This window comes from Chenopodium quinoa, unplaced genomic scaffold, assembly GCF_001683475.1.
Source record: "Chenopodium quinoa cultivar QQ74 unplaced genomic scaffold, ASM168347v1, whole genome shotgun sequence".
NCBI classification, from domain to species: domain Eukaryota; kingdom Viridiplantae; phylum Streptophyta; class Magnoliopsida; order Caryophyllales; family Amaranthaceae; genus Chenopodium; species Chenopodium quinoa.
The window spans coordinates 3,895,174-3,921,465 of record NW_018742577.1 but is presented as its reverse complement, the minus strand read 5'-3'; the positions used below and the strand labels follow the sequence as shown (position 1 = coordinate 3,921,465).

The following is a 26,292-nucleotide window of genomic DNA, read 5'->3' as shown; positions in this document are numbered from 1 at the left end:
TATAGGTGGTCTTCAATACCTCACTCTCACAAGACCCGATATAGCTTATACGGTAAATAAGCTCTCTCAATTTATGCACCATCCCACATCAGATCATTGGTCAGCCCTTAAGCGTCTTATGCGATATTTGTGTGGTACTCTTGACAAAGGTGTCAACATATACCGCAACTCTCCACCTATACTTCATGCATTTTCCAACGCCGATTGGGAAGGTGATCGAGATGATTGCACCTCTACAATGGGTCATGTTGTTTTTCTTGGACGTACACCTATCACTTGGTGTTCTAAGAAGAAAAAATCAGTAGCTAAATCAACCACTAAAGCTGAGTATAGGGTTGTTTCTTCCACTACATCCGAGTTAATGTAGGTCCAAAATCTTCTAACAGAAATGAGTGTTCGCTTGGCTCATACCCCAGTAATTTATTGTGATAATCTTAGTGCTACATATCTTAGTGCTAATCCCGTTTTTCACTCCAAGATGAAACACCTAGCCATTGCATTCTACTTCATCCGTGAACAAGTTCAAAAAGGTGTTGTACGTGTTACTCATGTCTCAACCGGAGACCAACTAGCGGACTTTCACGAAACCACTCTCCAGACCACGGTTGGATGTCTTACTCACCAAGATCAGACTTTTTAATTCGTCGTCACTCTTGCGGGGCATGTAGAGAATAATATCATGAGATGATATTATCTTTGATATGCAAATTATGGGCTGATTTCCTTCACAACTATCTTTCCATATCTTTGACTTCTATAAGTCTAGATTGACGCATACTATCTTCTATCTTTGTATGATATTTTCTTATAGACTTTTATTACTATGTAATTGATTCTCTTAACTGTACATTACATAATTAGCACCTTAGCCTTTCATGAAAATCCATATATATATATTTATATTTATATATTTAAATATATATATATATATATATATATATATATATATATATATATATATATATATATATATATATATATATATATATATATATATATATATATTTATTTATTTATATTTTGTAATAGTCTTTCATGAAAAAACCATATTATTCATTCTCTCAAGTAGTAGTAAAAGATAGATAGATGGTAAAGTGAGATGGGCACACAATATTCAATGTGGGAAAAATCCTCAATAGAGGAAAAAACTCACAAACGACAAGCACCAAAATATTCCACTATATGATAATGTGGTGTACACAATTATCTCAAATATATACTATATAAAAAATAAGAGAGTGTAAGAACCCTTAAAAAGGTGAGTAGTACAAATAAACTCTCAATATAAAATTCACGAAGGAGTAGCACAAAATTTGAAATAATGGATTGATAGAGCGAAAGTGAATAAGGAGGTGTAGTATGTAGGAAGCCAAGGCTAGTAGCTAGTAAGTGGCTTCTCTCGTGCGTATCACCAATGAAGTGCTCAAATATCATAAGCCCAACTAATTATGTTTTAAGGACTCCAAAGATTTCTCAAAAAACCTAGTACGTTGAGAAATTGACGGAGAATTGTAAAAGAATCTAGAATCAGTGAATGTTAAATACTAGAACAACTTTCATAGGGATCCTCCAAATCGAGGAATCAAATTTATATACGAAGTATTTTCTAGTTTGAGATATTTTAATACGGAGTAACAATATTACATTAAAATCCGTGCAAAAAGCCAACGAAACCAAAATTTTGAAAAAAAAGTACAGTGTAAAATATTCGCACAAAGAAAACGTTTCATTTATTTAATCACGAAGGGAGTATATACCAATAATAATTTTTTATAGGAATTTTAATCTGGGCCGGATTGGACCGAACCAATGTCAGAATGCCTGAATCTATCCATTAACCTTTATTGAAAGCAAATCCTTCCATGACACTTGTCATCAACTTGTGAAAATTTTCCCGCCTTTTTTATTGCAATTTTTTTTTCCTTTTGCAAAATCTTTAAGTAATATTTTTATACCTTATGTATTTTCTTTCCACTTTGACAATTATATTCCATATATATACCCAAATGAAATATTTCTAAATATCCTTTATATACTTTATATTTTGCAAATATTGTTAAAAATATTTAACAACTGTATATTGGGGATTTTAACCTAGTCACAGAATCCGGTTCAATTTTGAAACGCACGTACGGATTCCCGAATCCTTAAAGTGCATTTTCATTTTGGCGCTCAAAGAAAATAAAATTGGCGCTTCTCTCTCTCCTCTCAACTCTCCTGTTTTCCACTAGGATTCCATTTCTGCTCTTTCTCACCGTCGTCGCCGGCTACTCGTTTCACGGCAGATTACCACCGTCTGATGTAGCTAATAAACACTTTCTGGTATGCCGTATGCATTCAATTTATCCTCTGATTATACATTTTTTTTTTGTTTTGATAATTTGCGGTTTTTATGTTCAAATTATAGTTTTAAATTATCTTTAATTTGTTATCGTAAAATTCGGGAATTTTTGCTAGAGTTTCATCGTATCGTGTAAATCTAAGGATTTCTCTTTGATTAGGGCTATTAATCACGACATTTAAATTCAGATCAAAGTGCTAGGGTTTTTAATTTTTAGAATCTGGACTCTGATTTTCTGCTCCTATGTTCCAATTAGGGATAATTGAGTTCGATTTATAACTGCATTAAGCTCGAATGAGTTCGGATAAAGTAAATTTGGGTGTAAATTGAAGAGAACACCCTTAGTCATGTAATGAACGAATTTGTCAATTTGAAGGTTGTAGTTAAAGTTTTGCAATTACTGACATACTTAGGATATCATAAGGGAATTGGAGAATTGCCGGGTTTTAACGATGTAATAGATAACATCCTTTGCTGGCTTGCTATAATTGGTGCAAGTAAAAAAAATTCATTGTTGCTAGAATTAGAAACGGATAAGCTAAATCGGTTGCTAAAACTAAAAATGGATAAGCTATTTTGGTTGCTTATACTTATCGGACAATAGTATTATAAGTAGATTAATATGTATGTGGCGAATACTTTCATCTCAGAAATTAGTTGTGTTACCTAGTTAGTGTTTGATTCTTCAAATCTCAAAACGAACGCTGGATTAGTTGTGTTTCATTGATGTTTTGTTGAAGGAGAGCGATTAGGCTTAGACTGTATTATTTTTGCTTATGCCAAGTCGTTGACCCCATCCCAATCCACCCTTTTGAAGCTAATATCGTTATCTTCATGGTGGGAAACTTATATTGTCTCAAAATGTTTGGAGTAGCAAGGTCTAAGGTGGATAGTGGTGCCGCGGTGATAGTCACTATAGTTTGATTAATGGCATGCTTTCTAAACCTGTGTTGGCCAGCATAATTTCCTTTGAGCTTGAGAGCCTTTTTTTGTAAGCATTTTCAATTTGTATGAATGCTGTATTTCTAATGATCTCTATATCACACAAGCTTCTTAATAAGTTAACGTTTGTCGGTATGCCTCTTGATAGATTCATTGCAAATTCTCTCTTATGTCTGTTAGCTAGGTTGAATAATGGTGATTTGATGTATGGTATTGTGATATGTGTGGTATTAGAGTTCAAAATATATAATTGATGTTTGAGTAGTTTTCTTGATCATTACTATTTCTGTTCTTTAATGTTCTTTACGGTCACTAGTTGCGCACTAAACAATGCAAAAAAAGAGAGGATGAAAAAGTGGGGAAACAAGTGGCTAAAGCATGAAATATGGCCAATTGATGACTAGTGACTAAGCAAGCGGGTACCGTAGAAGTGTAATTTGTGAAGACAAAAATGAATGAACTTTGGAAAATCGGAATGGGAGTTGAGGTATAAGAATCTAAATTAAACAATTTTTTTTCCAGAATGTACCATCTGTCCATCTATCATGTAGGTGACTACAAACACTATGGAAATACAACATAGGACCACTCTGTTCAATTTCATCTGGAATTCTGGATCTGGATATTTTTTCCTGAGACAACTGAAAGGCTTTTATCTGGGTTACACTGCAATATCACCTTACATTATGTTGTTCCCAACTTGAATGCTAACAGAATCTTGCTGAACCTGTATCTTTAGGAAACGACGCCTGGAATTTTTTTCAAGAACGTGAGATGGAGGTGAGAGGCTGCTGATGCACAGATGACCCACTTTCAAACTAGTAGGGCTACTATGGGTCCAGCTAGGGCTTCTGACCATTCTGCAACTGAGGCAGCAATGTTCACTGCTGCTGCCAACTATCCCATGCGGACGGTTACTTTTCCTTCAATTTCGACCTTTGTCCCTTGTTTTCAGTCCCCTATTTATTATTGAGATGGATAAGCTTATGGCATCCACTAAAAGATGGACCGACAATTGCATGGGTTGGGTTCCCCCCTACTCACAGATCTATATCTCTGTTCTGTTGTACATGCAGACCATGCGTGCAATGGAGGCTGCTGGTGCTTGCTCTATAAATTCTTAGTTTCGGAGTCTGCTATTGTTTTACCCTATTGAGAGTTTATGGATCCCAGGGCCCTTGGTTCCATGCTTTAAGAATTTGGCTTGTTTCAATCCTACTGTTACTGGTAGATTTGGGAATGTTACCCCTGCTTTACCCTCAACTCCTGGATGGAGTAGAGAGAAAGGGTTTGGTATGAGTCGGACTTTTGCATCCCACCTTCCTCACATCAGTGTTTTCATCTCTAGGCTTAACTCCATTTGTGAAGTTGCCTCCCAAGCCAATATTAATCAGGCCCAGTTTTCAAGAGATGTTAATGGCCCCAGAAACCTAGGGCAGTTATTCCAAGCAAACTGCGACAACAATAAATCTGAGCGGCGCATCATGTCAACCCCTGGTGCCTCTCTAGCTTATGCAGGAAAGCTGAGGTTGTGGCAACATGCTGCAGATATGCTTGGCTCTATGGACATACCCCCAAACCTTGATCTGACTCAGCAGGATAATGAGGTCCCAAATTCTTGGACTTCTTTTCTGCGATTTGATCAGTCTGAACTGGTTTACTACATTAGCAGTTATGATGGGCAAGTATTGTCAATTCTGGCGTGGCTCTTGCCCGCTTAGTGACTGTTCACCTGAAGGTTCAGCTGCTGGAGCTGTCTGCTTGACTGCTATTAGAGGGTCAAGCATTTTTAAATGTGCAGAATGGAGTCCTGCTCAAGGAGAGTACAATATCCATGAGCATGGGAACACTAACCAGTTTGGACACTATATTTTACGGCATGATGCTACCCTGAGTTTTAGTGCTGCTAATGCAATTGAAGACCTTCCTGACCGTCACGCCCAAGCTGCCCAGACTTTCCACTACAACATGCTCTATAAAGAGAGAAATGCAAAGAAACTAAGAAATGGACCTTTTTGGACTATCCACCCTGACACTCACACTCAACGCAATATCTCAGTGTATCAGGCCATTCTACCCACCTTGGCTCGTGAGAGTCGTGACTACCCATGCCAGCCACCTTGACAGTATACATATTATTGAATCTGATAAGAACAGGATCAGGCTTGGTGTTTGACATTTGGTGTACATGATTTGTGAATTTGTGTATGTAAACGAGCTCTCTTTATATCAGCTAGTGAAATCTATCTTGTGTAGCTGTTTTGCTTGTCTAATTATCTTTATATCTTTACTGCTCTCATCTGGCTAATGGTTCATTGAAAAGCATCATAGGACATGATGACCTGAAATAGTTGGCTGCTTCTGTTATAGTGTTATAAATCTTTATTATTTTTGAAATTGAAATTGTAAAAAGTGTGAGGATGCCTCTTTAAAAAGGTTTATAAAGGTTCCAAGGGGGGCACAATGAATTTCCTAAAAGAAGGTATGCTAAAGCTGTTTAATGTGTTTATATTTACTGGAAAATTGTTAGATTATCGTTGTAGCATGCTGCATGCCTGTTCTTTGGCTCGGTATGATCAAGTAAAATAACAATGGCAGTATTTTATTCTTAGCTTCTAAAGCGGTATGTGAGCTGGGTTAACTATGTAGTGAGACTTATATGTTAGTTAAGAATGTAGAATTTTTGCTCATAATTTCTTAATCTTGAACCTGATTTACTGGATTATGTCAATCCCAATTTCTAGTCTTATAACTCTCAATTAATGGGTTAGGAGATCATTCTAAAATGTAAGTTGCAGGATTTCGTTAAAAGTGTTTTTGGCCTCTTCAATTCTTTGTAGCTGGGTTTCTTTGATAATATGATCCTCCAGCATTTTAATGTTTGTGTATTCGTTGTTTCTTTGTAATTTGCAGTTTCTGTAACTTCTGGGTCTAATCACTTCATAGGGTGCTCACTGGTGTCGATAAATTCAAACTGAATCTTTCTGTTATCCTTTAACTTGGGGATGGACTGACGGAGTCATTCCAAAGTTTTTGACCTGCTTTCTTCTGGTCTGGCATGCATGAAATAGAAACACAAGATTTATTTTAACAAAATCTGAGTTGACGCATGAGTAAAAAGATAGTTATTGGTTGTCTGTTCTCAAGCAAGCATAACAGCCTCAAAGGCAGCTTCGATATTTCCATAGTTGCATCCCCCTCCCCCTCGAATTTTGAACCTTGAAAGTGTTTGGTTATCAAGTTATGTCCGTTACAGCTCTTTGAGTCTTCGATATCACTTGCAGCACTGTCATCTTGCGCAGAACATTCTTTGAACTACTCACATTCGTTGCATCGCAAGTACATTTCATCGCTGGAGGTCATTTTATTATTTTCTCCTTGGGTTCTTTGTATATACAGCAACAACAAAGCCAAATGATTTGGGCTTACTTGTATCTGCATCTTATTTCTTGTTTTTGTTAGTCTCACGACTCACACAAGTCACACCATTCTAGCATAACACCTCTGTATTCTATGCTATCTGCAGGACTTTGCTGAAGCAGCATGGCAATGAATAATTCAAGGCCAAGAACTTCAAAGAAGCTATTAATTGCTACAAAGTAATTGAGAAGCATTGCCTTGTTTCCAAACGTCCTGGCCTATGCAGATAGGGCTATGGCATATCTGAAGGTCAATGGATACCAAGGTCTCGAAAGTAGATGGTGAGTACTTCAAAGTATATGGGCACTGAGCAGTAGCCCGAAAGGAATTCAAAAATGTTCTAGCTTATGTTGAGCATGAGTAGTTCGCCTTGAAGATGAAGCAAAGACTATGATTGAACTGAAGTCAGGACGTATGGCGGAACCATAGTCTGATGGACTAATAGAGTAATAACCAAGAGATGTTGAAAATGTATGGATGGTCAAGTGAGGACTATGATTGGAAAGGTGACGAGACGACTATTGTCCACAACATTCCTCTCCTTATATTGCTTTGAATCATATATATTATATAGGGTCAATTAGACAGATACTATCGCTAGAGCTATCAATTCGGGTATACGGGTCGGGTAAATGTGTGTTGGGTCAACTTGGGTCGGGTCAATGTCATAACCTATGCGGGTCGGGTTCGAGTTGGGTCATGCTTGAGTCGGGTCATACATCTTATCGAGTTTGGGTCGGGGTTAGGTCTGGTTAATAACAAGTCAAGTTACATTCGGGTTGGGTGAATAATAGGTCGGGTTTTCACGGGTTAGGGTCATTCTCGGGTTCGAGTTGCGTTCGATTCAAGTCAATAATTTGCGAGTTATAATCAGGTCGGGTCATTCTCGGGTTTGAGTCGGGTTCGGTTCAAGTCAATAATTTACGGGTTATAATCAGGTTGGGTCATTCTCGGGTTCAAGTCGGGTTCGGTTCAAGTCAGATCAATAATTTGCGGGTTACAATCAGGTCGGGTCATTTCCAAGTCGAGTCATGTTCGGGTTCAAGTTGGGATTGGTTCAAGTCAATAATTTGCGGGTTATAATCAAACCGGGTCATGTTCGGATTCGGTTCTCAAATATTGGGTTAATCTGGGTTTCGGGTTGATTTCAGGTCGGATCATATTGGGTTCGGGTACATTTTTTGGGTCAGTTTGTTAACAGTTCATGTAATGACGTTCACGTTTAATCATTATCAATTACTTCATTTATTGTAAGATAAATAATTTCAAATAAGTTTAAATTCGAACTAATAAGTTCTAATAAGTTTAGATAAGATCTACATAATAAGTTCATATTAATTCTAGTAAGATAGGTTTAGTTTAGTTTTTTAGAAGATAAGTTCAAACCCTATTCTAATCTATTCACATTGATTCCACTTATTTAGGGATAACAATTTATGATAAGTTCATATTCGAGATGACATGTTCAAATAAATTTAGATAAAATACAACAAGTTCAGATAAATTTGGTTAAAATAGGTTTAGTTTAGACAAGTTAAAATACAATTACTTTTTTTTTTCTAAACTTATTTTATTTGAAATTATCTAAACTTGTTTATTTTTTGTAAGTTCATATCTGAGTTCACGTTTTTTTTTAATGGCATTTTTTTTGAAACATTTGAATGGCATTATTTAAAACGTTTAAATAAGATTAAATAGGCAAATGAATAATAAAATTAGAAAAATAAAAGACCAATAAAAGCCTTTTAACAGTTTTAGTTCGGGTCACCACTTTCTCGAGTCCAAACAAGTCAAGTCATGATCGGTGGTAAATTATTCGGGTCAGATTATCATCGTGTCATTGTCATAGACTCATGCTCGCATTAAATCATTATCACGTTCAATTCGATCATTATCCGAAATTATTATTTTTTTTATCTGAAATTATAATTTTCTTATAAAATATAAGATGAAACAAACAAGCCTAAGGTTAAATAGTATTCGTAAACCATAATTGACTACATTTAGAATGCACATGCACCTACAAGGTAGTAGTATCAGTAACTGTAATTGCTTAATTGAAATATAGAATGAACTTGCACCTAAAAAGTAGTAGTATTCGTAAATCGTAATTTTAAATTTGAATAAAAAATGCACATGCATCCAAAAAGTAGTCATATTCATAAATTTTTATAGTTTTTTTTTTTTTTTTTTTTTTTTTTTTTTTTTTTTTTTTTTTTTTGACATATGAATTGTAATACGTTTGATAATAGAGAATTTTATTTAAAATATTTGAATAAGCTTAAATAGGAAAATAACTCATGGAATTAGGAGAAAAAAAATAAAAAGAGAAATCAATAAAAAGAAAATAAATGATATGACGTAAATACATAATCCTAGATTGCTAGTTATTTGGAGAAAAATGTAATACTTTATGACTTAATTAGCTAACAAAATAAAAATGCTGTTAACCTTTATCCTACATCACTGCTTTCCGAATTTAATAATTGATGTATCTGTAGCATGATATGTGGTACATATTTAAGAAAATTTGTTTACTCCGCTCATTGATGATTTTAGTGTGGTATAATCTGTAGCTTGCACTATTCTGCAAGGCCTGCATAGATCTTTTGTTGGCATGAGCCGCATGATATCCTTGGTTTCTGGTAAAAATCATTGGCGTGGCTGTTGATCCATGATTCGATATTGGAAACATTAGAGTTCAAAGTTGTTGAAAGCCTAGCCTATGGCATAGATTTGTATTGCAAATTAACATTAGTTGTGCTATGTTAGTAGGCTTCACGACAAATGTTGGACATAAGTATGTGTCAGCCATTTTAAGAGTATTTTGAACATTAACAGCTGCGTATGAGGGGTAAAGCGCCCATACCCATGCAAGAGTGTCACTCCTGTCAATAATCAAGGGCACTTCGATTGAAATAAAGTGTCGAACATGGTAAGAGACATAGGAGTTGCATTGGAAATACATGAGGAATTATGGTAAGCAAAGCACAGATAAAATTCTCCCGTGCTATATTTACTTTCGCAGTTTCATCTTACTACTGCTATGGATGTTCTATAAATAAAATATTAATTGCTCATCTATTTTCCTCTGTTTTGTTGACAGAACATCACAAGGGTCATCATCGTGATCATACTCATGATTCATGAAACTGCAGAGACACAGCTAGAAGCTCAGCAAGAAGTAACGAATAAGGGCTTCTGTGTCATCCTTCAAGCCCAGATTAAAAATGATCCCTCGGCTGGTACTATGTATATTGATTTCTAAAATTGTAGATTGTGATCACTTGATGAACATTCAAAAGAGAAACAAAAGAAAATCAATTAATAATGTCTTGATTAAAGTTCATGGCTTTCATAATTCCTGAGCATTATAATTTCAACATGAGGAAAAAAAAAAAAATGAATATAATGGAGCTAACTGTGAGTCTTGTTCACATGTTTTCCTTCATTGTGAACTGGCTAGCTTTTGTTTCCAGAAAATTCTTTGTGAGACTTGGATAAGCTCTTTGAAGAATCAGGAGTTGTTACAGATTGAATTGGTTGGTTTTGATAGGAATAAGGAGAAGAATTTTATTTGGTGTAATGCAGTTATGTCAGTCTTATAATGTGTTTAGCTGGAAAGATATGGTCGATTTTTTAAGGATGTTACTATTCTGCGTGATTTGCTATGGAATAATATGACTATGCTAGCTTCATTATGGGCTAATTCAGCTTGAGCTTTAAGTTGATTTTAGAGCTTTTTTTTTTTATTTTTTTTTCTCTTGAAAGCAAATAAAATGAATGGAGGTCTTTTGATGTATTAACATCGTGGTTATTTTTTACGGGCATTATAGTTAATTTAAGTTGGTATCTAGAGGTTCTAGTTCCTGTGTTCACTTTATTCGAGTTCCATATTCCAGATACCATTCTCGTGATACCCATTTATCAAGTATTTACCAAGCAAATAAAGGAGACAAAGACTTGCAACTACTTTATGTGATGGCTTACTGTTACTGACATTTTGAAAATTTGATGACTACGTATAGTGTGGACATAAGAGAATGAAAGAAGAGTGAGCATCAATGGATTAATCTACTTTAGTATCATGGATTTGGTATGAGCTTGCATAACAGCTCTGTTATATCAATGAACCAAAGATCACATTATCTTAAATCAGTTTTTTCTTTAGCTTGCTCATTTGTTGTGCCAGGTTTGGATGTTGGCTCGAATCTGCCAGTTGGAGAACAAAATTTTCCGTGGGCGAACGTTCTTACTAGTGATCACACTGAACAAGCTAGGGGCTTTTGTGTCATCCTTTTATATCAAAAAAAAAAAAAAAAATGACAGTAACAAGGCTTTACCACCCAAATTCTGAAGGATTTACTTGAACAAATGAGAGCAAAAATCTAAAACTATAGTATATTTAATCCATTTGGTTATAAAGGTTGGCACAGTTATATCTATATTCTATATTCAAACCAACACACACTTACAAACCAAGAAATCAAACAAATTGACCTCCTGAATTGCAAAATCAAAATCTACAGCAATCAATGAAAAACTAAGTTCGATTAAGCAATTATACTCGCTTAAATCAACTTTATGAGTAACTTTTTGAATATATGCTTTTAATGGTATCAACCACCATTTAACTATATGTGCTAGGAATAACCAAACATTGATCCTAATCATCTTATAGACCACAGAAATTTAGCACAATAATTTCTAAGTTTTTGTATCTAAGTTTATATATATATATATATATATATATATATATATATATATATATATATATATATATATATATATATATATATATATATATATATATATATATAGTGTGTGTGTGGATCATGTGAAAACAAGCCTATAGCTGAAAACATGAAAACGGACAATCAAGACCGTAGATTATGACCCATCAAATCTCACGGCTGAGATTAAAACACATATCCTCGCTCAAACCCATAACCCACCGTCCAAAATTTTCTCTCTCCTCAAACTTGCAAACCTCTTATCTTTCTCTCTCCTCAAATCCCAAAATTAAACACAAATTGCTGGAAATTGAAGAATTTTTGTTCAAATTTCGCATAAACAACCTAAATTGCTCAAATCAGGTACGTTTTTTTTTCCGATTTTGTTCAAATTTTCATGAAAAACGCATGATGTTCAACTAGATTTTGTGATTTTTCAATTTGATTTTTCCGATTTTAATTTTTGCGATTTTTGTGATTTGATTTATGCGATTTTCCGATTTTTAATTTTCGATTTTATTTGGCAATTTTATCAATTTTTTTCCTGCGATTTTGTTCGATTTCTTGTGCGATTTGCGTGTTTTGTTCATCAATTTTGTTTGATTTCTAGTGCGATTTTTCGACTTTTTCTCATCAAATTTGTATTTTCTTTTTTCCATAATTTGATTAGATTTCAGATTTTTAATTTTCGATATCATTTGGTAATTTTATCAAAAAAAATTTCTGCGATTTTGTTCGATTTCTGTGCGATTTTGTGTGTTTTGTTCATCAATTTTGTTCGATTTCCACTGCGAGTTTGCGACTTTGGTCATCAATTTTTTCGACTTTTTTTTTTATCAATTTTGTTCGATTTTGTTTGATTTTGCGAATTCCTGTTCGATTTTGTTCAATTTTGTTCGATTTCCTGTTTGATTTTGCTTGGTTTTTGTTTGTTTTCATTTGTGATTTTTGTTCAATTTCCTGTTCTAAATATTCCTTATCAAGATTTTGCTAACAATTCCTTTTCCGTTTTCATTTATGATTGCAGACAACTGCATAAAGACTACGTCGCAGGATACAAGGAGCTTCACCATGGGATGCATTCTGATGCCTTCACAAATGAAATTGGTTTAAGGAGTTTTATGCAGAAAGCGATATACTGCTTCATATGGTGTTTTAGGAGTATAAGGTAAAATATTAAGTAAGCAATATACTGATGTTAGTCATGTTACATGCTTATTGCTGAACTTATGTACTATGAGTAGTTGAGAACACCACATGTTTTCCATGTGTTGTTTTTTACATACAACGATCCAGTTGCATGTTTGCTTTGAAGCGTCACATTTGTCTGTTGTTACCTTGAAATCTCTTTTAAGCTTCTTTAAAGTTATGAGAATGTGAATGTCGAATAGTCGACCTCAGTTCAATACGTTATAGCTGGCTTTGTTGCCACAACTTCACTACTTCAAAATGAGATAATTGATTGTGTTGGAGAAACTCTAAAGTAACTATTTTAGCACTAGTACTAAAGTAATTAACCTGTTTAATTTCTTTTGCTCTTGGTCTCATTAGCCTCGCCCCTAATCACATTTCAACCTTGATCTTGTGCATTGTGGTCTTGTTCAACAGGATAACATTCACCCCAACCGTCCAACATTGCAGTATGGCGGTTGTTATTGGCTTGTGCCTAAGAGTTAAGCTAAAGCATTACTTTCCTCCTCATTATAAGGTGAGTTGTTTTGCCTTATGAACTTGTAAACCTGATTGATTTATTTGGTATGCTTGAAATATAATCTGAGAAGCCTTTCGAGACTGCCCATTTTTGTTCGTCATGCCATACAATAAATACAAAATGTATAGACCAACTCGAGTGAAGAACAAAATCTACCCTAAGTAACTGGTGGGTTGATACTGGTAGCTCAGATATAGATACTTCCACTCTCTAATTGTCATTTGTCTTATGTTTTTGTATGCATCACATCTGCTAGCTAGTGTGCCAGTCTGCCATAGATTGAAATCGACAGCTCATTAACATATCCAACAAGAAGAATGATGTCTTACATTGTCATCTAGTCGTCTTCAGTCCTTGAGTAATCTGAAATAAAACCATGCTGGTGATCTGGGAGTAATTATTTCTAAAACTGATCGTTTGGTTGTCCTTTGAGTCATACTTTTCGTTCAATGTGATTTCGAGCTGTGTAAGGGGAACCATGATATTCTGGCTCTTGTGTAATGGGGACATCGTGATTTTCTCAGACGAATAATACAAGTATTGTCTTTTTTACACAGGTTGACATCAAAGTATCCCCTGGCTCTTATGCAGATGAAGGATCAGGTGAAGCTTGCAGATTTCTGAAATTCCTTTGTTTAATTGAGCTTAAGACTAAATTTTTAGCAAAACTCATTTATCCTGATTACTGATCTGGGAGTAATGATTTGATTACTGATCTGATTTGTTTTATTTGTCCTTTGGGAGATTGTATGTATGTATTCCTTTTGCTCCTTTTTGGTCTGGCATGTAATACTATCTATAGGTTATTGAGTAGGCCTCTGTGGGGTTTTAATGTGGGGTTTTAATATACTAGAGATGTTGAGATTGTACAATGCTTTCAAGACCATTTATAGGTTGTATCAATTTTTCCCTTTGATCTCCAATAACTGTTGATACTTTATTCTCATCTTGAAATATGCAGGGTAAAGGACATGTTAGTTAAATAGTAGAAGCGTGTCTTTAGAAATTTATTTCTAGAATTCGAGTATGCTAGTTTGCGTTATTGCGAGCTCTATCATGCCTGATCTTACCTTGTCAGCTGGAGTTAGTGTAGTAACCTTCTTCAGCCTTTGTGAAGATTTATCTCTGATTGTATGATTTTTGGTGCCTGCCTGTTCAATATCTACATTTTGTTGGGATTCCTCATATACAGGTGGCTTGCTCGTATCATGATATCCTGGTATGCTTTTATTTGCCTCTGCTTCTGTCCTTAAAACGTTGATCTTGTCAAGCTTGTTTTGCTTCAGTCTGTATGATGTTGGTCTGTGATGTTGGTATGCTTTTATTGGCTGTTTTGGCATGTTGAAAGTCTATTAGCTCAATTGGTCGAGCACCGTGTAATCACGGGATGTAGGTTCGAATCCTACATAGACTTTTTTAATACTTATTTTTATATTTATTGACCTCTGGGTAAATGATGTCAAATTGATATAATTACCCGAAGTTTATATATAGTTACCTTATTTTCGATATAATAACCTTAGAATTATTGAAATGTTGTAAATTTTGTTTCAGTCACCTTATTTTTATATATAGTGACCTTTATTTTTGTATATAGTGACCTTTATGTAAATGGTGTCAAAAACTCAGTCGATATAGTTACTTTATTTTTGTATATAGTGACATTAATGTAAATGTCGTAAAAATTGTTATAGTTACCCTATTTTTGTATATAGTGACCTCTATGTAAATATGGTCAATATTGAAATAGTTACCCTATTTTTGTATATAGTGACCTTAATGTAAATATTGTAAAAATTGATATAGCTACCCTATTTTTGTATATAGTTACGTTATTTTTATATATAGTGACTCTATGTAAATATCGTCAATTTAGATAAAGTTACCTTATTTTAGCATGTAGTGACCTTTAAAACGTTGCGTTTGTAAAAAAAAAAAAAAAAAAAAAAAAAAAAAAAAAAAAAAAAACTTTAAAACGGTTGAATTGATTATATGTAAGGTTGGAATGATCTTAGGGCTTTAGAACCGTCTGATCTTTTGTGCTAGTAATGAATGACTAAGATTGCTTGTTTTTAGTTTTCACCATAAGCTCTGTTTTTAGCGGAACCTCCCCGTATATATATATATATATATATATATATATATATATATATATATATATATATATATATATATATCTATTTCCTCAAAAAAAAAAAGTTATTATATATATCTAAGTCTTTGTGTATCAATTTAATTATCAAAAAAAGAAAAAAGTTATTATATATGTCTGAGGGAGAAATGGGAAAAAAAAATCCTTTGAAAGATTGAGGGAATATCGATCTTCCTTCCTTATCATTAAGAAAATAACTGCATATATATAATGTACATGTCTTTGTCAATCATAATAGACTAAACTCTAGCTAACTATAAACATATAATTATCATTTTTATCAAGCTAATTATTTCCTTTGACTATATAACAATATATATGGCAACATACTAGGGAACTATAGCCTATAATTTAGGAAGTTAATTATTTTCTTTGTCCATACAACAAATATATACTACATTTAACTCTTAAATTTGGGAATGATGCTTCTTTCTTTTGCTGGCCTAGACCGACTTGGTCTCCCTGTATCCAAGACAAAATGCTTTGATCTATATTAACATAGAGTAGTTTTAGCCTTACGAAATTACGACTTTACGAGTAGCTTAGAATGTATTTAGCATATATTCTGATCTTTAATTATTGTATATATGCTAAATATATTCTAATAATTAGAAATGAGCAAATAGCTATAATTAGTCTATGTAAGGAGTCGTATGTTTTGAACTATTAACTATTGAACTTATCATAGTAACTCGTTCGCACAAGCACACAACTACACAAGTGACAACGTAACTATATAACTATACTTTATCAATATTAATGAGGTGGTCTAAATTGAATTTAAGGTGATTTGAAATCGGGTCAGGAACAATTTGGGTTGAATTTAGGTCGGGTCAATAACAAGTCGTGTTGATTTCGGGTCTAGTTAATAACAGATTGGGTTGAATTTCGGGTCGGGTTAGTAATAGGTCGGGTAAAATTCGGGTCAGGTAAGTAAAATGTCGAGTTAAATTCGGGTCGGTTAGTAACAGGTCGGGTTAAATTCGGGTAGGGTTATTAACATGTCTGGTTAAATTACGGTCGGGTTAGTAACAGGTCGGGTTTGGTTAATAACAAGTCGGATTAAATTCGGGTTTTGACGGGTTAAAACGGGTTTTGGTCAATCTCGGTTCAGGTTGGGTTCGGTTCAGGTCAATAATTTACGGGTCATATTCGGTAGGGTCATGTCCAGGTCGGTTCATGTTCGGGTTCGGGTCTCAAATTCTCGAGTTAACTCGGGTCTAGGATTGGTCTCAGGTAGAGTCATATCGGGTTCGGGTTACCATTTTTTCGGGTTCAAACGGGTCGGTTAATAATCGGGTTCGGATCGATATTTCGGGTCGGGTCAGCTTTTAACAACTTTAACTATTGCTATTAAACGAATTGTTATAAAATCTGTGTTTAACTTCTAATAGAAATTAACTTTTACCATTAGGTGATCAATAATGATATATTTACAATTAAAATTTGGATTTGAATATACAGATTATTAGTGAAAAAACAAGTGGTAGGAAGAAATCACCCTTCCCTATTCCATTAAAAAAAAACTGCCATCGATTTTTATCGATGGTAAGCCCCAAATTCTTCTTTAATTTTATGTTTTTAGCCAATAATCATCATCCGTATGATGATTTTAGTCAGTCACTCCATGGTGATTTTAGTATCGTTTGTTTGCTTATTTTTAGTGTGTGCAGTGATACAAATTTAGAAGATTCGTCTTGCAAATTTGTGGAATTGCGAGTCTGTTGGTATAGGGGTGCAGATTTAGAAGATTCGTCTTGTAAATTTGCAGATCTTGATGACCAATCAAGTTTTATCACTTTTGCGACTATACATCAATGAAGCTCGGTCAAGAACAATGCAAAGACATCTAACACTACTAGAAAAAGGCCGGATTCCGGCGGACTGAAATTCCCTCGGAAAATAATTGGATTTGTCAGAAAATTCCGTCGGAAAATGTTAGTTCCTACGGAAAATCCCTCGAAAATATTACGACAGATTTTTTTTCCCTCGAAATTTATAGCTTCCGACGGAAATTTCCCTCGGAAAATTGCTTCCGACGGAAATTTCCATCAGAAGAGGTCAATTCCGAGGGAAAATAATCCGTCGGAACATATTAATTTGGTATGTTACGTCGGAAAGTTCCGACGAAAATTTCCGACGAAATTTTAAGCTTCTCCGACGGATTTAATAATTATAAAAAAAAAATTCAAAAATTCAAAAACCCGGAAACCCTAACTCCTTCCCCTTTCATTTCTCTTTTCTCTCTCTTCTTTCCGCCTCTTTGGCTCTTTCTTCTTCCCTTCCTCTCTGATTTCCTCTCATCCTTTATTCTATCTTCTTCTCTTTCTTCGCTGCTCTTTTCTCTTTCTCACTCTCGCACCGTCAACAACAACTACAAACCGCTATAATCGACAACAACTCCGACAATGAAAAGGTTATTGATGGTTAAAACGAAGGTTTTCAAGTCAAATTCGACCATGAAAACTCTAGATCTAGAGTTTTCATGGTCGAATTTGGCCTCGTAAACCCATTATTATTTAATGAAATCACCCCTCCCCATTCCATTCAAAAAAAGTGGTAGGAAGAATTTTTGAAGTAAAGGCGTTAAGACATCATGGAATTATAATATTACTTCCTCTATTTCATATTGTTCTTTTTATTTTGAACAATGTTGTCTCACAAAGAGATTCAAAATAGGAAAAACTATATGAAATTGAGGGAGTGTTAAACTTGACTGTTCAGTACTAGCAAGAAGGTAGTACACTCTAAATAACTCGTTGAATGTTAAAAATAAAAAATGGATATTGATAATTTTTTGGCTGTCTCCAAGTAATCTCGGGTGTGTCTAGACTCTAGGTCACTGTCGTCACACTCTGAGAAAAGTTATGCACATTAGGGGTTTAATCTATGCATATGATTTTATCTCTTTGAACTTAGTATTATATTTTACTACAACTTGTAATGGTAGTCGTATTTTTTTTTTTTTTATAATGGTTTAGTAGTCGTAAATTTATGTAACACTCATCTAAATTTATTTTTTTCCGACCTTATTTAATACTAGTAGCTAGTGTGAATATTTTAACCTTCAAACTTTTTTACCCCCTCTTTATGAAAATCGAAAATAAGGTGAATAAAACCGGACCTAAATCTATTTGGAGCCGATAAAAATGTCATGTCAACCCATCCAAAGCCCTAGGTTTTAAACCTCCTCATCAACTTTACTTCCAAAACCCTAGATATATAAACCTTCATTTTCCCTCTCTCAAATCCCAAATTCCACTGTCCGAGTAATATCCAAATTTCAAAAACCCCAACTTCCCAGAAAAATTCACCCTGAAAAATGTCGGATCTTTCTGATTTGGGTATATTCCCAGATCAAATAATTTCTGAAATTCTGACCCGTTTACCCGCCAAATCAATATGCCGTTTCAAATCCGTTTCGAAAGGCTGGTATTCGATGATCAGCAACCCACATTTCATCTCCTCCTACATTTCCAAGTCTTCTCTTTCATGGGCAATCTTTGACCGATTCATCCCTTTCAACCCCGAGTCAGAACCCGAGTTAGCTGCTTCTGAGTTCATCCTTCAATGGCAGAAACCTCCAAATGTGAGTATTTTCTCTGTTAATCCTCATAAAATAGTTGATAAATCAACTGAGTCTCTTATCGAAGGTCATGAATTTCCTGCAACTTTGTTAGCTTCTAGTAATGGGTTTCTCCTATTTTCTATCAAGATTGAGAGGGACCCATTTAAGGAAAAAACTGCAACTTCTTTCTATTGGATTAATGAAGAAGATAGTTTGTTTGTGGTTAATCCGATTACTCGTGAATGGGTTTCGATTCCGAAACCGCCTCATTACATAAATAGGCAGTCTTCTGTTGGTTTTATTACAGAGGTTAAATTATCTGGGGTTTTAGAGAGGTTTATAATTGCTGAGTATCAGCCGGTTATTGGGTCTAAGATCGCTAGTATAATGTGTTTCTCATCTGAAACTGGTAAATGGGAACAAATTTCTGCTAATTATATGCTTGGTATGCTTATGTGGAAGGGTTTTGGAGCAGTTGAGTATGATGGGCATTTAGTTTGGGTTGATCCGACACTTGGGATTATAGTTTGGGATGAACCATTTAGTGGACAGAAGGAGGTGCATTGTCGATTTATCGCCTTTCATAGAGAGTCTGTAGGTTCGGGGGGTGATGACCGGTTTGTCGACGTTGGTGGTGGGCATATTCAATTTATAGAGTTATCGAAGAAGGAAAAGAATGAGCTTAGTTTGTGGAGGTTACAGGACTATGAAGGTGGGAAATGGAGTTTGGTGCATAAGCTCTCTTTAATGGATGTTTGGTCAGATGAGAGTTATTTGGCTTATGGACTTGAAAAAGTAATGCCTTTCCCCTATCTGATGCACCCTTTCGAGGCTGATATTGCTTACTTCATGGTGGGAGATCGTCTTTTTTCCTTGAATTTTGGTACCAAGAAGGTGGAGAGTTGTAATGGTGGTAACTCTGGCTTGAGTAGATACATCTATTTTATCGTAGTCAAGCTGCCGAGTTTTCCATTATCGTTTTCTCCGAGCTTGAGTAAGTAATATAACCATTAACTACATGTATGGTTATGATGTTACCATAATTCTAAGATGCTGTAATGTTCATATATAGGCATGCCATTTGATTCATTTTGATTTGTCTATGTTATATCTGATATGGATTATTTGTGTAATGTTATGTTGTTTGGAAATAATTAGAGGTGTAGCTACTTGTAGCTTGATTCAATTACTTGAGTTTTATACCATCTATGCTATTGAGTTGGCCAATATCATTTTGTCTTAGCCTAAGTAAACTAGCTGCAGAGCCATTCTACAATTGTATGATTTGGATGTGATCAAGTCTATATGCTTAAATGGTTAATGTCTTACTCATGTAAATTTTTGGTTCTGGGAAAACGTTGTCATATTTTCTAATATAGATAAAGGTATTAATTGGCTTTCATTATATCCTTGCTAAGATTGAGTAGAGTGTGAATAGTCGTCCAACTATCGTATAGGATCTTGAGTTAAAATGTGTCAGATGCTTAACTATTGCCTATGGGAGAGGGACGATCTGAGTATATTAATGTGACATGTGTGGCGCTAGGGTTTAAAGTTCATATGCTGGGTGTGGTTATACTAGGAATAACTGAGCTCTTAGAAAAATTTTACTCAAAATGCTATGCAGAACTAAAAGCCAGTTGTTTGATCCTTTTCTAATACTCCGTAGTAGCTGCATTTCCTTAACAAAAGAATTTTCCAAAATTGAGTCCCTGTTTAATAGCTTCATTTATTGAAGGTGAAGTTTATGGTTATCTAAGACAGTAGCTGACACTTTTTTCTCCCTAGTTTCCTAGCTGTATCTAGAGTTGGTTATGATGTTTCCTGTAGCAGCAGATTAAACAACAGAGTTGTGGTAACTTATATATATGTTAGGGCTTAGAGTTCATTCTCAGATTTGAAACACTGCATTTCAGGAAGTTTGGATGATTGCATCAAGAGATAATCTTATACTGTTTGAAGTCATGATTGTAAAATCTCTACTCTCTCCTTTTGAAGCTTTTTAGTTCTGTTATTCTCACCTGTGCGAGTTCAATAATACAAGTATATTTTTGAAGCAGTTTCTTGTTGGTGTGGTAACTTTCATTGGAGCATTTAGAAATTTTTTGTTTATGGTCAAATAAACTTGATTAAACTCTCCCCATCATGTATATATTGCAGCTCATTTTGCTATTCATATAGCTATTGTTATGACTTATGACTGCTTGGGTTTATATTTAGTATCCATCAAGGCAAGGTTTACACTAACATCTCTGCTACCGCCCTTCCAAATATTACCTCTTTTGATTGTGTTAGTTTATTTTGTTTTGCTTTGATCAATAGATTTTTGTAGCATTGGTTTTTAGATGATAATGTCTCTCATCAGAACTTGATTTTAATTACATGTTCCCCCCTCATGTGTATCTCTTTCGCTTATGTTTATGGTGTAGTACGTGATGCTATTTAATAAGAGGGGTGAAATGCTCATGTTTGTATGAAATGGAACTGATATGATTGGCCTCTTTGACATCTCTAACACCACTCTCATCCTACGAAGAACTGTGCAAACTTGAGTTTTATCCAACTCACATCCGTTGCACCATGTGTTTAAACATTTCAATGTACAAGACTCTTTTCTTGCTCTTGGTTACCCCTCCATTTTTAGAGTGAAATCTTATTGTACCACACTTTCTCTGCAGAGGCTACTTTTCTGAAAGAGCAGGGCAATAAATATTTTAAGGCCAAGAACTTTAATGAAGCTTTAGATTGTTATACAAGAAGCATTGCTCTGGCAGGAAACGTCGTTGCCTATGCAAATAGGGCTATGGCTAATATCAATACGTAGGAAGGCTAGTAGCTAGTATGTGACGACCTGAACATACTACTAAAATTACAGCATGTAAGAGAAAGCATACATACACCTAATAAGGTGTTATCCTTATGGAGAACGATAAACCTTAACCATGAATCCATGTTTCATACGAAGGATCAAAGAAACATCGGGAACAACATGATGTCCTTCAACTGCTTGGAACGTGTAGTTTCTAACTATTGTAGCAACGACGGCCTTCATTTGGAAGAAAGCCATGTTTTTCCCAAGGCAAGTTCTTGGCCCTGCATTAAAGGCTAAGAACTTGTAAGATGGTTCATGTCGAATGCTACCTCCTTCAGATATCCATCTCTCTGGCTTGAACTCGTAACAATCTTCTCCCCATATGGCCTTCATCCTTCCCATCGCGTACATGTTGAATATAATTTGCATATTCGGATCAACTTGGTGGCCACTTGGAAGTATATCTGACTCAATTGAGGCCTTTTGCTCAAAAGCCACAGGAGGATACAATCTTAAGGCCTCACATAAAGCACCATGAACGTAAATTAACTTTTGGTAATCATGGACCGTCTCCATTGTGCTTAATTCTTCTCGGATCTTGGACTCTACTCGCGGGTTCTTAGAGAGGAGATAAAAGAACCATGATAGAGCAGTAGTAATTGTGTCTCGTCCCGCTAGGAAGAAACTTAGTATAGTGTCTCTTAAAAACTTGTCACTTGCACTTGTAACGTTTGTCACGTTTATAGGTTGGCTTTCATCCATGTATAGTGTCAATAAATCGACACCAACTTGAGGCTTCATGGATTTTTGTTTTTCCTCTTCTCTTTTTTTAGCAATGCATTTATAGACGAACTCATCTAGTATTTCCCAAGCTTTTTTGCACTTGTTTTCGCTTCCTACCCCAAGCCACCTAAAGAACTTCCATACTCTCATAGGAACAATATGTCGATACAATATTACCTCCATGGCATCATCTAACGCGTTCGAAAATGGAACATGAGGCCAATCAATAGATAAAGATCCTAAATCACACCCCGTAACTAGAGTGCAAATAGTGTCAAGCGTAAATCTATTAAACAAGTCTTGCAAATCAATTACTAACCCTTGTTTTGACACATGATCAAGGACCGGGATTAGACCTTTCTCAACCTTCTCCCAAACCGTATCTTGCAAAAACGGATGAAATTTAGGGTGGCTAATGAAAGTATGCGCCATTTTCCTTTGGAACATCCACATATCGGAGTCTACATTGACGATGCCATCCCCGAAAACGTCGAACATTTCATTAAACTTGGTTCCCTTAGGATAATTTGTAAAGTTCTTGCTCATAATGTGGTGCACATTTGCAGGATCAAGTGTGATAAACATCTTCATGTTGGCTAACCAAGGACCTTTAAAGAGGAAATTCATATCTGATTTCTCTAACACTTCGGTTAACCAAACATGAACTTGATGAAGGTTTACAAGTAGTGCAAACAACATCCCTACTATAGGCCAATTAGTAGGAATGCCATTTTTGTTGCGAAAAAGGTAGCAAAGGAAGACAAAGGACACAAATATCATAAAGATAACAAGAAGCTCCATTTTTTTAAGCAAAGTATTTGAGCTTCCTAGAAATAATAGTGTTGTAGTAGTTGTATATATTATGCCTATTCTATAAAAAACTAATTATATAGACCAAGATTTTTCAAGCCTATGAAAAGTAAATAGTAGAACTTATGGAAGTTGGGATATTATAAAAGCATCCTTTTGATTGTTGTCACTACTAGTAATTTTTTTTTCCTCTTTTTTTTTTCAAGTATGACTAAATTTTTATAAATAGTGTTGAGACTATTATGTCCTAAAAATGTTAATTTATATATTTAGCCTTAGTTTAATGTATTTGCTCTAATTTTTATGTTTTAAACTCATTTGATAATTATCTCTAACTTTATTAAAAAATTTGAGATAATTCTTATTAGAATGTTTAAATATTATACTTTTGAAATATTTATTTATTTATTTGCCCATAATTATGCTAATTACCTCTTTTTTTAACTCTTAAGAATAGTCCCTTATTAATACTACCAATAATTTAAGTTGTGATATAGGGCCTAGATAAAAGATCTCCATGTATACGCCTACCTATAGCGCGCACGTTAGCTGCCATAATATATAGGAAATGTTGTACCTCGTGTCTTCATCCTCTTTTCTTCCCAATCATTTTTGTATTAATATGTAAAATGTAATCATGCAAATCTAATAATTTTTTTTTTTTTTTTGTTTTATTGTATGCAAATTGTAATGCAAAGTAAAGAGTATTTAAGTGTTGTTACTAATGCATTATTACAACGAACACCGACATAGTTTTATTGTATTATATTGATTGCGTAAACTTATTATCCTTGTAATATAAATATAATATATACATGTCGTGCACCCTTAAATATCTTGGATACCCTTCCATTTTTAGAGTGAAACCTTTGTGTACCACACTTTCTCTGCAGAGGCTACTATACTGAAAGAGCAGGGCATTAAACATTTTAAGACGAAGAACTTTAATGAAGCTTTAAATGTTATACAAGAAGCACTGCTCTGGCAGAAAACGTCATTGCCTATGCAAATAGGGCTATGGCTAATATAGTAATATCAAGGCAATTGTCAATTATGGCAACAAGAACTTTTAAATGTAGCATGCACGGCAAATTTGCAAACCAAAGAGCTTTATCTCACCATTTTAGTGAGCAAAAGAGCATTATTACAGGAGTTAACAAGAAATTTTGTACTCATTACAAGTTCATCATTTCTTCAGCTTTTAACGAACATCAAAACCAATACTATTTTCTTCCCAATCATTTTCGTATACGCCTACCTATAGCGCGCGCACAGTAGCTGCTATAGTATATAGAAATGTTGTAACTTGTGTTTTCATTCTCTATTTCTTCCCAATCATTTTCGTATTAATATACAAAATGTATTCATGCAAATCTAATAATTTTTTTTTTTTTTGTTTTTTTGTTTTTTTTGTTTTTGTTTTTGTTTTGTTTTATTGTATGCAAATTGTAATACAAAGTCAAGAATATTTAAGTGTTGTTACTATTACAACGAACAACGACATAGTTTTATTGAATGTAGAAGTTAGTTGTACTATATTGATTGCGTAAACTTATTATCAACCGTACCTATGTGCACCTAGGGATGTCAGTGGGGCAGGTCAAATAGGAGACCTGCCCCATCCGTTGCCGGCACGGTACGCTAGGCACGTGGGCTGGGGTGTACCAAATTGTGGCCTGACATGGCCCGGCCCGGCACGAGCCACCACCAGGCACGGCCCGCGGTGGCCCGACACGGTACGGTGCCCTCGTCTAGCTGGCCACATTGTGTGACCAGCTAACACACAAGTAACCCCTGACTAAGTAACTTATAACACTCTAAAAATTCATTTCCTTTAAAAATACCTATTTTGCCCTTTTAAAATACGAAGTAAGTAAATATAAGACATTACCGTCACCGTGAAAACGGCTATGATACTGTCACTTTTTTCCTTTTCTGATACATTTTGTCAGGTGGTACTTGTTTTCATAATGAGAAAGGACCCTATCTCAACAAAAGCAAAAGCTTTGTTAGTTTGTGATTACAATTGATTATCAAGTCAAGTTATGTCAATTACAGCGCTTTGCGTATTTGATATCTCTTGCAGCACTCTCATCTTAGTGAAAATTAGATAATACACCCTGGTGCACCATGCTCATGGTGCACCCAGGTAAACAAAAAAAGGCGGAAAGAACATATAGTGTTTGATAAAGAACATACCTATGTTTGACAAAGAACATACCTTTAATATGTTTTTTAAGTGTGATCAGTGTGTTCTTTGAGTAAAATTATATGTTCTTTATATTATAACTTATGTTATTTAACATATGTTGATAAACATATATTTTTTTTGGGTTTAATAATACAAAGTATGTTCTTTGAATTTGGCGTGTATGTTCTTTAAGGTCGTAGTGACTCCCAAATTCTATTTTTTATCATCATATGTCATATTTAAATTACTTTTATTATCGTATATTCTTTGAGTTTGATTAGTGTGTTATTTAGGTATTAACTATATGTACTTTACAATATAAATTATGTTATTTTAACATATGGTATTTTGAAATTTGATATTGAAATCTTAAATTATTTTTAATTGAAAATAATGTTAGAGTAAAAAAAAAAACTAAATTATTATGGGAAGTTGAATTTTTTTTGGAGAGATAGAAAACTATTTTTTGGGGAAATGATATCTTTGGTAAGGATTTTTTAAGAGGTGATCAACATTGGCATGACTCGCATCCCGACCCGATCCGGCCCGAAATAGGGTGGGTTTGGGCAAACCTAAAAATACATTTTTAGTTAAAACTCGAACCGGGTTCGAAAAAAGCCCGAAAACCCGCTACTTTTCTACGGGTTTGGGCACAAGAAATTATGATATGGCCCGGCTACTCGATTTTTTATCACCTCTAAATTTTTCCCGTTAATAATGTGTAATTTTTCAGAAAATTTTATCAAGTTTTTATCTCGTTCTTTTTATTATATCTTTATGTTCTTTGGTAATGCATGTTTTTGTCAAATACAAACATGTTCTTTGTCAA

At 34.6% G+C, this 26,292-nt stretch overlaps 2 protein-coding genes across 2 annotated transcripts; one reads left to right on the top strand and one right to left on the bottom strand.

Annotated features, from left to right (window-relative positions):
- Positions 1-18,621: 18,621 nt before the first annotated feature.
- LOC110720805 (putative F-box/kelch-repeat protein At1g15680) lies at positions 18,622-19,869 on the top strand. Its single transcript, XM_021899842.1, has one exon. The coding sequence runs from the start codon at positions 18,622-18,624 to the stop codon at positions 19,867-19,869; it is 1,248 nt and encodes a 415-aa protein (XP_021755534.1).
- A 1,839-nt stretch (positions 19,870-21,708) lies between these two features.
- LOC110720776 (alkane hydroxylase MAH1-like) lies at positions 21,709-23,225 on the bottom strand. The gene has a single exon (XM_021899813.1). The coding sequence runs from the start codon at positions 23,159-23,161 to the stop codon at positions 21,785-21,787; it is 1,377 nt and encodes a 458-aa protein (XP_021755505.1). The 5' UTR covers positions 23,162-23,225; the 3' UTR covers positions 21,709-21,784.
- Positions 23,226-26,292: the final 3,067 nt, after the last annotated feature.